Source organism: Nesoenas mayeri (assembly GCF_963082525.1).
Source record: "Nesoenas mayeri genome assembly, contig: SCAFFOLD_35, whole genome shotgun sequence".
Classification (NCBI taxonomy): domain Eukaryota; kingdom Metazoa; phylum Chordata; class Aves; order Columbiformes; family Columbidae; genus Nesoenas; species Nesoenas mayeri.
The window spans coordinates 688,666-703,900 of record NW_027659961.1 but is presented as its reverse complement, the minus strand read 5'-3'; the positions used below and the strand labels follow the sequence as shown (position 1 = coordinate 703,900).

The 15,235-nt window shown below is 51.9% G+C and overlaps 1 protein-coding gene across 1 annotated transcript; it reads right to left on the bottom strand.

The window, feature by feature from the left end:
- Positions 1 to 3,240: 3,240 nt before the first annotated feature.
- LOC308052586 (olfactory receptor 14J1-like) lies at positions 3,241 to 4,328 on the bottom strand (the record flags this gene model as incomplete). Its single annotated transcript, XM_080364651.1, has 1 exon — positions 3,241 to 4,328. The coding sequence occupies one exon, from the start codon at positions 4,326 to 4,328 to the stop codon at positions 3,438 to 3,440; it is 891 nt and encodes a 296-aa protein (XP_080220777.1). The 3' UTR covers positions 3,241 to 3,437.
- Between the last annotated feature and the right edge of the window lie 10,907 nt (positions 4,329 to 15,235).

Genomic DNA, 15,235 nt, shown 5'->3' with positions numbered 1-15,235 from the left:
GTGCTGCTGGCCTTTCAGCTTCTCTGACAGACACGACCATGTCCCTGCCCATGTCCCGTCATGTTCTCAGGTGGGATGGACATGACAACCCGTCTCTTTTCCTGGGTAAGACCTGTGGGCCCTTGGGCAGAGGTTCTTTCCCAGCCATGTCCCTGCTGCTGGGCTGTCACCTCCAGACACAGAACTGACCTCGCTGTCCCTTCACAGCCACATGATTCCACCTGGATTATGAGTGTCTGAGACTCAGCTGACCTCATAATACCGAAACCATCCATTCCCCTCCCCATCGCCCAGGGCCTGACCAGATATTAGTATGCTTGTTGTATCAAATTAAATAAGTGTATTTCCCTCTAAATGTTTGAGTGGAGAAACTTTCTTTGCAGCAACTGTTGTTTTTATGTTGACATCATTTCTATCTCCTCTTCTGCCTCTTTTTTTTATTTTTTTTTTCTTTTCTGCAGATATTCTATATTTAAAAATGTGTCCAGGGGAAAGATTCATTGAATCATAGAGTCAGTCAGGTTTGAAGAGAGCCCTGATCATCTTCTTGCTTCACTCTCTTTGCCAAAGCAGGGTGACCAGCTGAGGTTCTTCAAGGTTCCACTCAGCTTTGCATCATCTGCATCGCAGCACAGAAGGGAGAATAAAGACCTTCAGCAGTTTTGGCCCAAATGCTGCTCACTGGGGGATGACACACTAACTGCACAGAGCACACTGCATCGCAGATGATATTTGGGATTGATGTTTCAGTGAACTTCCCACCAAGCATCCACTTCTTCAGCACAAACAGCATCAATCGGACTGTAAGGACACGACAAGAGACCATGTCCAAGGCCTGGCACAATTTCATACACACAACATGCCTGTCTTTCCCCCACCCATTTTGGTTCACAAGTCTCTTTCTTGTCCTTCAAGTGCCTGCAGATGGCTGCAGGAGGACTTGTCCCATTACCTTCCCAGGGACAGAGACAAGCTGAGCAGCCTGTGATTCCCCCATTCTCCTTCCTGGCTTTCTTGAAGATGGGTTTAACAGATGCCAGGACCTTCTCGATTGCACTGTCATTTTGAAAACACAATCCAGAATCACAGGGCAACTGAGGTGAATCTCACTGGGTCAGTGGGGTTTGTTCCCAGAGTCACACACACAAATGTCAGGGTTGTGCCAGGTGTCCATAACTGAGTTGGCTTTGTGGATTCTCATCTGAGGTGGAATCATAGAACCATAGAATACTCTGATTGGAAGAGAGCCTTGGGATCATTGAGTCCAACCACAGCCCAGCTCTCGCACTAAACCATGTCCCTGAGAACCTCGTATTAATGCCTTTAAGCCTCTCCAGGGGTAGTGACTCCCCCACTGCCCTGGGCAGCCTGTTCCAATGCCTGACAACCCTTTCCAGGAAATACTTTTTTCCTAATATTCAATCTAACCCTCCCCTGGTGCAAATAGCAGCCAATTCCTCTTGTCCTGCTACTTGGGAGAAGAAACCAAGACTCGCCATATTGCAACCTCCTTTCAGGCAGTTGTGGACAGTGAGAAGATCTCCCCTCAATCTCCTGTTCTCCAGGCTGAACAGCCCCAGCTCCCTCAAACGCTCCTCATCACACTTGTGCTCCGGACACTCAGCAGCTTTGTCGCCTCCTCTGCACTCTGTCTAGTATTTCAATGTTCTTCTTAGGGTGACGGACCCAAAACTGAACACAGGATTCAAGGTGCGGCCTCACCTGTGCTGAGTACAGCGGCACAATCACTCCTCTAGTCCTGCTGGCCACACTATTCCTGATACAAGCCAGGATGCTGTTGGTCTTTTTGGCCACCTGGGAACACGCTGGCTCCTCTTCAGCCACTGTCAATCAATACCCACAGATCCCTTTCCACCAGGCAGCTTTCCAGACATGCTTCCCTGAGCCTGTAGTGTTCATAGAGTTGTTGTGATCCAAGTGCAGGACCCAGAACTTGGCCTTGTTAAACCTCAGACAACTGGCCTCAGCCCAATGATCTAGCTGCTCCGGATCCCTAAGTATGGCCGTCCTCATGTCCCACGTCATGAGCAATGGCCATGGGGACCTCAGTTCAAGGCAGCACATCCTAGTGCTGTATTCAGGGTTTCATGGAACCTGCAGGAATAGCTGATGGGGTTTGTACTGAGTCAGGCTCATCTTATGAACATGATATGCATGCTCATATCTCATCCATACAGTGGAAACAATGGCTTCTGACTTACTCATTCAGTGTCCTTGTGTTGAGGGATGAACAACCTCTCTCAGCTGGGGTGAAGGGCCAGTGCTGGAAATGGTGGTTTTGAGGGGCTGGTCTGTGGTGACTGTGCTGGGCCAGTTTCCCCAGGTTGTCCCATGAACATGGGCACACAGCAGCCCCTGCTCTGCTGGTGCTTCAGGGCTCTCCCAGGAGGCCTGGCTGGGAGAGGACCCTGCTATGTGCCAGCCCTGCACACTCACACACTTCAGCCCTTCACTGGTATTTTCTTCTCTGGGGCATTTGCCAGTTCAGTCCTCCCACCCCCTCCTGAATTGTGCCACCCCCTGCCCTCTCCCCAGCCCAGCCCGGCAGAGCAGCCACACTGGACCTAGAACTGGTCCCACAGCAGTGGGGACCAGTGAGAATGAAGGACAGTGAGAATGTTCATCCAGCCGGCAAGCTGAGTGGGTCTCCAGCACAGGCAGCTTGCAGACCCAGGTCCAGCCTGGCTCCCCAGGACAGCATGAGACATTTGGCCTAGGGGATCCTCAGGAAGATCCTGTGGCCACAGTGCCAGGGCCACCTGCCCCAAGCTGCCACCTGCAGCAAAGGGTTTCTCTTTCCATGTCTTTCCTGCACACATACAGTGCCCCACTCTTCTCCTGGAACATGCCGTCTCTCCACAGAGCCCTTTCCCAAGAGACCTGAGCTATGCTGACCTGGCCAGCTGTTCCTGCCACCCTTCCCACTCTCCATACAGCTCCGAGCTGGCGGTGCTGCTCTGCAGAGCAAGTGGGCTGTGGTGCCCAGGGCCATGGGGTGAGTCCGCAGGCTCATGCTGGGCAGGGTGGGAGGAAGACCCAGCTCAGGGTGGCTCCTGCTCACTCCCCCTCAACACACAGACATGGCTCCAGCAGCCCCAGAGATCCCAGAGAGGATGCTGGACAAACAAGTCAGTGCGGGGTCCTTTATTTCACTTTATACACACAGAGGGTAGAGTTCCTTACTTAGAAAAAGACAATGGGTCACAGCAGACAGACATAGATATAAGATGAAAAATAATTTTGCTTGTGGGTAGCATTAATACATCAAAGAACACCTAAAACCAAAGAAAAGAAATAAAAAACGTACAGAACTCATGTTGAACTAGTAATGCGTTATATTACAAGTGACATGCAGAAGCAGGAGGTCACTTCATTACTGCTTTTGAAAAGTAAACAGTCATCACTTTCCTTATAGACTACTTGAGTTCCCTGTTCCTCATGCTGTAGATGAGGGGGTTCACTGCTGGAGGAACCACCGAATATAGAACAGACACCACCAGGTCCAGGGATGGAGAAGAGATGGAGGGGGGCTTCAAGTAGGTAAACATGCCAGTGCTCATGAACAGAGAGACCACGGCCAGGTGAGGGAGGCAGGTGGAAAAGGCTTTGTGCCGTCCCTGCTCAGAGGGGATCCTCAGCACGGACCTCAAGATCTGCACATAGGACACCACAATAAACACAAAACACCCAAATGCTACTAATATACAAACCACAAGAAGCCCAAGTTCCCTGAGGTAGGAGTGTGAGCAGGAGAGCTTGAGGATCTGGGGGATTTCACAGAAGAACTGGCCCAGGGCATTGCCCTTGCACAGGGGCAGTGAAAATGTATTGACCGTGTGCAGCAGAGAATTGAGAAACCCAGCGGCCCAGGCAGCTGCTGCCATGTGGACACAAGCTCTGCTGCCCAGGAGGGTCCCGTAGTGCAGGGGTTTGCAGATGGCAACGTAGCGGTCATAGGACATGATAGTGAGAAGGGAACACTCTGCACCAAGTAAGAAACAAAAAAAGAAGACCTGGGCAGCACATCCTGCATAGGAAATGACCCTGGAACCCCACAGAGAGTTGGTCATGGATTTGGGGACAGTGGTGGAGATGGAGCCCAGGTCGAGGAGGGCGAGGTTGAGCAGGAAGAAGTACATGGGGGTGTGCAGGTGCTGGTCCCAGGCTATGGTGGTGATGATGAGGCCGTTGCCCAGGAGGGCAGCCAGGTAGATGCCCAGGAAGAGCCAGAAGTGCAAGAGCTGCAGCTCCCGTGTGTCTGTGACCGGCAGGAGGAGGAACTGGGTGATGGAGCTGCTGTTGGACATTGGCTGCCTGTGGGCATGAGGACCTGTGCAAGGAGGAAAGGACAGTGACAAGTTAGGGGAGAGTTCTCTGAGCAAAATAAACAGGCTGTTTCTCATGGAAAACCCCCTCCCTGATGGAGGGATGTTTCTGCTCATTCTGTTTCTACCAACTGAAAAATAGAGTTCATCACAGTTTAAAATGGAGGTTGGGCATTTAGTTTCCAATGAACACAGCTCTGGGGCAAAACCCTTAAATTGGTATCAGAACAAAAACTGACCCATATCCCCACTCCAACCCCAGAGAGCAAGAGTACCAGGGACAGGTGGAGAAAGAGGGAAGGACACTGCAGTGCTACCAGAAGATAAAGCAAGGACAGAAAGGCAGGCGGGCATGCTGTGGAACCTTCTCCTGACCCGGCTGTGCTGCTGCCACTCACATAATGACACTGGAGAGCAAGTACTTTTAGCAATATTTTGTGTACCACGTTGCAGGAACCCTTCAGCTGGAGGTCCAGCTGCTGAGGTGGAGACTCGTGACCTGGAGCCCATGGCTTTGGGGCAGAGGGTCTGCTGGGGAAGAGAGGAGACCAGGGGTTGCACTGGGAAATGTGTCTGCACTGCAGGGGATGGAAGGGGGTCCTGAATTCCGTCCCCAGCATTTCAGGTCCATCTCCCTCTCCCTGCCCATGTCTGTGCTGCCTGCAGCTGTGTCTGTGTCCCTGGTCTGCTCCCTGTCAGTTTCACAGACCCCGTCCCACGCGCTGTGTGCTCAGCTCTGTCCTGCTCACACCTCCTGGCACTGCCCAGGGGCAGCTCTGTGTGTGCAGGGGCTAAGGAGCAGCTCAGACACATCCTAAAGAGAACTGGGGTCTTAGTGTATTCAAGAGAGAGAACTAAATTCCCATCTCCCACTGCACACCCAGCCAATCAAGAGTGGAAAACTGAAAGCACAGACTCATTCCCTGGCAGTTGTTCCTGTCTCAATGTCCTTGTTCAGAAGGAACCTCTGCCATGTCTGTGGGGGGATCTGGAGCTCTGAGCAGCCCTGACCCACACAGCCCCCTTCAACCCCACAAGCTCCCTGCCTGTCCTGCCAGGGGTCGCTCCTTCCCCCCACAGCTGCTGCCATGGGATCTCCCGGGCAGGCTGAGCGCTGACCCTGGCAGGCAGCAGAGTCCCTGCCCGGCACAGCTCTGGGGTGCAGGGACCCTGCTCTGCAGGACAGCCCTGGAAACCCCTGGGGGCTCACCCGGCTTCACAGCTGCTCAACATGGCCTGACAAGAGCCCCGTCCTTACAGATCCTACAAGCTGTGCCTGTGCCAGTTTCAGGATATGCCTCCAGGAGCTACAGCTGCACTGTCCTGCACCAGAGACTTACCATGGCAAGGGCTGCAAAGGTTTCTCCTCCAGTGTGCTCTCAGTCATCCTCCAGTCCTGACCACCTTTAATCTCTCTCTGCCTTGCTCGTCTGCTGAGATCCCCAGGCAGAGCCCTCAGTCCTGCTGCATGTGCAGAGGAGCTGCTCCCGGGCAGAGCTGTTTCTCTGCAGCGCTGCCGCTGCCATGAGCTCCATGTGTCCCAGGAGCCCACCCAGCTCAGCAGCACAGGAGCAGCACAAGGCGCTTTAATGACCCCTCTGGTGGGTTTGGTGCTGAGTCCATGAACTTCAGACCCTGGAGGAAGGTGATCAAACTTCTCAAGAAGTCAAATTTAGATTCTAACTCCAAAGTTTCTTATACTGTTAATGGGTCCCACTGAGGGAACCTACTGAGCAACAATATCCCTGTTCGGTTAGAGAAGAAAACTGGAGGTCAGGAAAAGCAAAGTAAAGGTGGCTGTGATGCTGAATATACTTGGTTGTGTTTCTTTAACCAAAAGCCAAGCCCTGACCCCCAGCCCTGGGAAGGCAGATCCTGTCTCTGCCACGTTGCCCAGGGCCCTTCCTGGGACAGTTTGATGTGGGGCTGTGCAAGGCCAAGGGCAGGACTATGGTCCCACCCCTCCCAGGTTCCTGGCTGGGGACAAGGAGGCCATGAGGCCCCTGTGCTGCAAGGACAAGGTGTCTCCTCACAGGCATCAGAGGTACAGACAACAGCCATAGCCAAGGGGAGAAGGAGCTCATGTCTGGTAGGGCTTTCAGCCTCTTTACATCCCGTCATCATCTCCACGACAGCCGGTCCTGTGCTGTGGCATCCCCTGCACCTCTGTCCCTGCAGGCTGCAGACATCCCCCCTGCTGCCCCACCTTGCTCTTGTCTGAGCATCTTCCTTCCTTTGCTGAGATCTCTCCATCCTCCCCAGCTGGTCCTTGAAGCACAAAGCCTTGGGCTGATGCAGACTCCCTCTGCTGACCTGCTCCACCACAGCACTGCCCTTCCATCACATTCCTTTCTGCTCATGGCCAGTCTGGACCTCCCCAGCTGCACTTTGGGCCATTATTTCTTTCTCATGCTCTTTCCCACTATGCAGAAAACCTCCACCACCTCTGAAACCGCCCTTCAAGCACTCTCAGGCTACTCCTGCACTGCTGCAGCCTCCCCAGCGCTGCTGGGCCAAAGCAGCCCAGGTCCCTCAGCACCCCACACCATGTGCACAAGGTGCTGAACTTGCCTTGGCACAGCCCTGCACTCTCCAGTTCCTCCCTGCTTCTCCAAACTGGGAAGCCGCACACTGGCACACACCCGTGTGTGTGGGTCACACCAGTGCTGAACCGAATGGGATGAGAACTGCAGGTGTCTGGGTCCCGACACTCCTCCTCATGCAGCCCCGTGTGCAGCTGCCTTGTTCATGGTGAGCGTGCACCACGGGCTGCTGTGGGGACCTTGTAGTGTCCAGGCCCTTCTCCTCAGGGTCACTGAGAACACATCATTTCATGTTGTCAAAATTCAGAGATTTCTGATGGGCGAACAACAGATATTCACAAGGTCTGGACTCTCCCTGGACTGAAGCTCCAATTTCTCAACTGTTATTTTTTGCACACAGGTGGTTTATCCTGATGAGAGTCTCTCTCTCCCAACATAACAACATGAAGCGTTACGGGACACTATAGATATCATCTCCTGGGGAAACAGTGGGGTCTTGGGTGTGTGATGCTCATAATGCCAGAGGTCTGGAGTCAAAGGGGTAGCTTCCCTTTAAGTGGGAGAGCAGCAGGAATGTGTGGAGCTCTGCCTGGGGACAGACAATGTCAGCTGAACGTTGAGGAGTCAGCATGAGAGGGCAGAACAACATGGGCAGTGTTGTGGTGACTGGACATCAGCTACAGACTCACTGGTTAGGAAGAGGAATGAGATGAGGCCTCCTTCAGACAAATGAAAGAAGCCTCACATTTCCAGGGCCGTGCCCTCATGGCAGACCTGAGATATCCCAATATCTGCAAGGAACCAGACATCCAGGAGGGTTTGGAGCTCATTGACAACATCTTCCTGACACGGGTGACTGAGGAGTCAGTGGGGTGAGGTGCCCTGTGGGACTTCACACTTACAAACCAGAAAGAGTTGGTCAGGATGGAACAGTCAGGGATGGGAAAGTGGAGCTGAGGCTGCTGGGAGATGAGAACAAGGCCAAGAGCAGGAATTCAGGAGAGCAGGATTTGGCCTGCAGAGGGACCTGCTTGGGTCCTGTGGGATATGACCTTGGTGTCTGCAGTGCTTTTCTCTCCCATCTCCTCCCTCCTCTCTCCCACCTGCTGTTGTGCAGCGTTTTTTACCCTTTCTCAAATACAATATCCCAGAGGTGCTGCTGGCATCACTGAGTGGCTCAGATTGGGCAAGGAGTGGGTCCATCTTGGAGCAGCTGAAATCGGCTCTGTCTGACATTGGTCAAACTCCTGTGGTGTTGTCAGAGAGGTGACAACTGTAGCACACCCACACTCACTCCCAGTTCCAAGACTTTGCCATATAAACCCAGTAGAGGGTGACAACATGTTGTGTGCTACAAATTACTTGATCATGGAGAAGAAATGGAAAAGATCTTCTGTACGTAACCTGAGGAAGTCACCAGTCAATGAGCAGGTTTCTATGGGGAACTGTAATTGCCCTGACATTCACTGGCCAGGAAAAGCTGCAGCTGCCAACAGTCCAAAGGATCTTGGGCCAACTGCTTAACATGTCTGCCTGATGGGCCAACACGGGTGATGTTCACCTGGATCTGGAACTGTGAAACAAGGAAACCCTGGTGAGGGATGTGAACATCAGTGTCCACCTTGGCTGTTGTGACCAGGACACAGTGGGGTCCCAGGTATCAGAGGGGAGGGAGGAAGGCCAGCAGCAGAGCACAGGCTGGTGGGATCCAGAGGAGAAGTCTTTGACATACTGGGGGATGGTGGGCAAAGTGGTGACATGGAAGTAGGTCTGAAGAGTGAAGGAGCTCAGGAAATCTGATCAGCCTTGCAGGATATCCTGCTCCTAGCACAAGAATGATCTCTCCAAGTACCCATGAACACAAGTATTTATCTTGTGAGGCTGCTCATCTGAACTGATGGAGCTCCAGGGCAAAAGGCAGCACAGAGGAGGTGGAAGCAGGGGAAGCTGCAAAGGAGGAATTTAGAAACCTTGTCCATGGATGTGGGGATGATGACAAAGCTGCCCTGGACTTGATACCTGCAGGGGAAGGGCAGCAAGATGAGCTGACAGAGCTTCACTTGCAGTAGAAGAATAGACAGGATGAACGTTGGCCTGCTGCTGAAATTCAGAAGAGTAGTATCAGATGGGACTGAGGTTGTTCATGGCTTCTTTGCCTCCATCTTCACCAGCAAGGTCTCCTGGGACTTGGTTCCTGAAGGCAGGAGTCTGAAGAACACCCAGCATTGGATGGGGCTCAAGTCACGGGTGACCTGAGCAAACTCAGACACCGTTATAGAACAGAAGATGGGTCCCTTTACCAGCTCCCTGAACACAAGTATCACTGTGCTGTGGCACCTGAGGTTGCCAGGAACACCCACCATTGGTCCAGAGGAGTGTGACTCCTCTTGAGCTGTCCTGGCCTGTCTCCTCACTCACATGGTGATGTAGGCACCCTCTTTTCTGACATATTCAGTCTTTCTCAGGAGATGCAACACATCAATATGAATTGGAGGCTGCTGATGCCACCTGTTCTGGAAAGGGAGGGAAGGGTGAGCAGGGAAGCAAATAGAAGAAATTTGGCTTTATTGCTATTTATTATGGAAATGTTCTCTGTTTGGCTGTTCCTGAAATCTCTCCAATCATCCACACCAGACTTGAAGCCTTTAGGAAAATGATGCACAGAGCCTTGGCATTTAAGAGCATTTTAGAAGTCAATGAGCCCTCTGCTGCCATGATCCTGAAATGCAGATACTGAAAGAACAAATCTCCAATGAAGTGAAAGGCAGAAGCAAACCCCAAGTTTCTGCCATGTGAGCTCTTGATGCTTGTTCATCACCAGAATGGCTGAGCCCTGACCCCTGGGACCTGGTAGATTTTTCTCAAATGTTTTTCAAGGCTTTTCCTGTGGTCAGCGTGAGTGCTTTGTGTTTTAGTTGTGAGTTTTATATCAAGTGATATTGCTTTAACTGCAAGTCTCTGGTTTTCTGTAGAGTTGGAAATGCCTGTGAGTTCCTCACAGCACATCCAGCTTCTTTCATTCTCCTGGCAAAGGTCACCAGTCACCACAATGTCCCAATCCCACACTTGCTCTAATCTTCTGTTTGGATCCACAACTATCACTGCAGGAGGTTCATGCATCCATCAGGCTCATGGATGATTCCTGAGGTACATCCAAGTGTGGGCAGTGTAAGAGAGGAGCAGAGCAGGGTCAGCTCATGGGCCATGACTGAGCACAGCCACCCCAGTAGCAGCCGTTCCCCATCTCCCAGGCACAGCCACACCCACAGCATGCAAATGGCACTGCCATACATGATTAGCCCAAGACAGGCCTTTCTTCCTTCCATATTCCCAGGAAAATCTTCCTCCTGTTCCTCCTGCACCTGCAGACATCAACTGCTTTCCATTGCTGGGCTCAGACACGGCTGGAAGGGTTCACTGAAGCCATCAGCCATCTCATTGCTTCTCCCTACATGCCCTGACCCTCTCCCACACCTACAATGGCCAATCACGACTGCTCAGGCCTCCTGCTCTTCAGAAGAGGCCTCGAGCTTCTTGGTTCTTCCTGGTGCTTATTATGAACTTCCTCGCTCTCTCCAGAGTTCATGGTGAGCTTTCTTGTTCATAACAGCCCCTTTATGACCATGTTTCACTAAATGGTTGTTGTTTTATGATCATTTGTGCAGAAAGGGCAGTCACAGGACAGCACCCAATATGTCAACACTGATGCCGAGTGAAATGCCGTAAAGCCCCGATGAGTTTCCCCTGTGTCTGTGTCTCTCCTGGAAGGAGTCTGTCCCGAGAAGGGGATCCAGCTCCTGCCACTCTCTGCAGAGGCACATGAGCAATGTCCATCACCTGGGGACACAAAGGGTGACGTTTGCCAGACCACCCGTCATCTGAACCACTTAGATGTGTGCTTGTGGATGGGTTAGGGAGCCTTATAGTGCAAATGCCTATTTAATTGTCATTGCCAGAGGGGCGACCACAGATGCAGTGTACTATTTTATAGATATTTAAATATAAGCATATAAAACTGACATTCCTAGACAAATTACACAAACACTTGAAGGACTTTTCATGCCTTTTAACATGATTATCGACAAAAGCCCCACCAGCTTTACATCTCAGGAAATGGGATCCAGAGTCCAAGGGCAGGATGGTTTGGGCTCTGTGCTGGGATCTGGAAACTGAAACGTGCTCCCATCTCCCAGCCCCCCGCCCTCCTCAGTGAGGGTGTGAGACTTTCTGCCAGCGAGGGCTGAACTCACAGCCATGACCAGTATCATATGTCCAACTGCAGCCAATGGTGTCCTGACAGCTCAGGATTGGAGCTTCCATTGCTGGAGGTGTTTAAAAGGCATGCAGATGTGGCGCTTTGGGACATGGTTTGGTGGAGTACTTGGGAGTGTTAGATTTACGGTTTGACTCCATGTTCTTAAGGGTCTTTTCCAGCCTAAATGATTCTATGATTGTATGATTTGGGTTGAAACCATTTCAATCCCATCACCTCCAGGTTCCCTCAGAGGCGGCTGTTGAGTGGCACAACTGTCCTGGCTTTCCAGGCAGGTTGGGCACTGGGTTGGTGTCTGCATTGGCAGTTTTCCCCTTCCTGGGGTAAAAGGCTGTTGAGGAGAGACAGTTGTAGAGATTTGGGTCACAGGGGTTTGCAGCAATCCTGTCAAACTCTGAGCAGGATGAGCTTTGGAGCCCAGGAAAAATGGAGATGCTCTGAAGGATGTTTGTGAACAGTGGTGGAGTCACTAGTAACAGTAACATGGAACTCCTCATTCTCACTGGTGCTGATGATGAACTAAACCTCTTTAATTTCATTCCTAACAGTCATTCTTGCTTTTCAAAACATCTACTACACCTCAGCAGTTGTGTCTTGAAAGAAGTTCTTAGAATAATGCTTTTTCTCTCACTTCTTTTTTGTTTTAATCATTTAAAGAGTACACCTCTTGGACAGAATTACCCCCAAATTGTGCTTCTTTCATTACTTTTCTAGCTTTTAATTATTTCTTATGTGGTGTGATGTGGAGGTTGCATAGGAGAACAGTTTCTTTTTGAGACAAAGAAGGCCAAGGAACAGATCCCAGGTCAGTGCAAAGGCCCAAAGGAAGCCAGAATCTTTATGTGTGTGCACTGACACACACTGTCACCTGCATTTCCAGTCTCTGCACTCCCAACCGTGCCGCAGAGTCTGGAGTTCTGAGCTCCCTCATCTGCCCTGTGTGACACGTGTAAAATGGAACTACCCCAGTCCAAAGGCTGGTTTTGATTCTCTTCACAGCCTGAAGCACCACATGGGTCAGGAGACAAGCCAGGATACCCAACCAGGACTCACATGCTCTGCACTTACAGTTCAGGTGTTCCCTGGCATCTCAGCAGACATGTCACGCTGATATCTGGGTGTAAGGAGCTGGTCAAGTGTCTCATCTCCATTTCTGCAATGGTGGCTTTGCTGCCTGGCCGTTGTGCAGACTCTGTACATGGATGCTGACACCTCTTGAACAGCCTGCTCTGAAAGGATTAACAAGGAGGGTTGTTCTTTCTGGAAGGGCATTAGGTCAGCAGAAAAGACCCTGGATTAGGGCAAATGAAAAGGGATGCAAAAGTTGCGGTCAGGACTGCTTAGGGGCACTTATAAAACAGCCCTGCACCTCATGTGAATTATTCCTGTGGTCAGAGAGAACCTGAGAGCTGTCCCTAATTTGAAAACATGAAGGGGAAGGAAGGACAGCATCATTCAGGCTCCAAGGAACCTCAGGAGCTGTCTTGACTAACCTTCTGCTCACAGCAGGGTCTGACCAGATTGCTCAGAGCTTTATCCAAACACATCTTGGTCACTTTCTGGGACAGAGTGGATGCGCACTCCTGGGAAACAGCTTCCAGTGCTGGACTGTCCTCAGGACTGGAAAGTTTCTCCCTTTCTACAGCACCTTTCCAAGCCCAACCATCCAGATTGTTTTTACCCATCTACTTGCACAATGACAGAGACCATAATATCCTACTTTGGATACAAGAATATTGTGGGAGATGATGCTGAATGCCTTGCTGACTTAAAGGTAACAGACAAACACTGCTCTGCCCACATCAACCCTGTCCTTTCCTCACAGAAAGCAAAGAGGATGGACAGGCACAACCTGCCCTGGGCAAACCCCGTCACCTTCTCTTCCTGACACCCAGAAATGGGGTCCCAGTGGACATGCTCTGGGGCACAGCCCTTAGTTCCCCTGCTCACCCATGGGCCATGTTGAAAATTGCACACACTGTGTGAGAGCTGCCAGTGGTCAGGGAGTCCCCCCAGTCTCCATGAGCTTTCCGAGATGGTGGAGAGTGGCCTCACTGTGACATGATCCTGCTGTCCCAGCTCCTGGGATGCTGCCCCTGCTGTCCCATAGACTGGAGAGGATTGTGTTAGTTCCAGTGACCCCTGACTTGATCCCCATCCACTGCTGTATGTTCTGCCTCCAGTCACAGAGGCCTAGGACATATGGCTGGTGAAGATGGAGGACAAGACGACACAGAGATTCTCATCCATTTTCCTTATTAAATTTATCAGTGGCCAGACAGGGTCTTTGTTTCCCCTTTAACTGTTCCTGCAGTAGTAACAGCTCATTATGGGGCCCTTGAATTGCCTTCCAGGTCTGGACTGAGTTCTGATCTGGACTGTTGCTGTGCTTGGAGGCTGCTGTCCTTGCAGACCACATGAACTCACTCCTGCCACCCTGCCTCGCAGTTCATCCCATCCGTGTCACAGCTCTGTCTGCAGCACTGACAGCTCCAGCTCCCCAGTCAGGTCCCTGGCTGAGGACATGGCCTCACATCTGAGCTGAGCCACCCCAGCTGTGGCACCAGCCCAGCTCTGACCTGCCACGAGAAACCTGGTACCAAGTGCCTAAGAGCCCATGTGTGCAAAGGCTTTGAATCAGAGCACAGACATAACATGGCCAAAGACTGATGAATGTCTCTCTAGACCTGGGAGTATAAAACCAGAATAAAATGCCTGAACTTATTCAACTGAAGATATTCCTCCCTCGGTTTGGAGTTACTAGATCCTTTGCTGTAATATTGCCGGTGTCCTGTCTAATGATGGGACAAGAAAAGTTGCTTCTCATACTAATTCATTGTTTAATACAAAGAACACAATGATGTGTCTCTTCAGAAGAGAGAGAATCAACATCAGTGATTACTTCAGGTTGTCTCAAAGGATGTGCCCCTGGAGCCCCAGGGACACCTGGAGCAGCCCAGAGGGGACAGAGAAAGGGACACCATGGGCTGCTCCTGTGCTGCTGAGCTGGGCTGGGCTCCTGGGACACAGGGAGCTCATGGCCCTGGCAGCACTGCAGAGAGACAGCTCTGCCCAGGAGCAGCTCCTCTACACACGCAGCAGGGCTGAGGACTCTGCCTGCAGCACCGAGGGCACAGGAGCCAGGCACAGAGAGGGAAGGGCTATGTAGGGGGTTGGCTGCTAAGGGCTCAATGAGAGACAAATCTTCACAGTTCTAACACGGTAAGTCTCTGGCTGTAGGACAATGCAGCTGCATTTTCTGGAGGGATCTAAAGATGATACATCCCACAATTTACAGGATCTGTCAGGGCTCTCTCACAGTATTTCTCATGTAGAGGACAAGAACATGGTCCAGATCAGCGCTTCCCTGCTTCAATTTCAGAGGGACAGGGCATGATGGCAGCTTCTGCTGAGGGTGACTGCAGTGGGAGCACCCAGGGGTGCCCAGGGCTGTCCTGCAGAGCAGGGTCCCTGCTCCCAGGGCTGTGCCGGGCAGGGACTCTGCCACCTGCCAGGGTCAGCGCTCAGCCTGCCCGGGAGATCCCATGGCAGCAGCTGTGGGTGGAAGGAGCGACCCCCGGCAAGGCAGGCAGGGAACTTGTGGGGCTGAAGGGGGCTGTGTGGGTCAGGGCTGAACTGCCCTGGACGTGTCTGAGCTGCTTCTGAGCCCCTGCACACACAGAGCTGCCCCTGGGCAGTACCAGGAGGTGTGAGCAGGACAGAGCTGAGCACACAACGCGTGGGACGGGGTCTGTGACACTGAGAGGGAGCAGACCAGGGACAGACACACAGCTGCAGGCAGCACAGACATGGGCAGGGAGAGTTAACTGCTACCAAAAATGCTGGGGAGGGGATTTAGGAACGTCTCTCAGATCCTTTCCAGTGCAGACACATTTCCCAGTGCAACCCCTGGTCTCCTCTCTTCCCCAGCAGACCCTCTGTCCCAAAGCCATGGGCTCCAGGTCACGAGTCTCCACCTCAGCAGCTGGACCTCCAGGTGAAGGGTTCCTGGAATGGTATACACTAATAAGGTGCTAAAAGTACTTGCTCTCTAGTGTCATTATGTGAGTGGC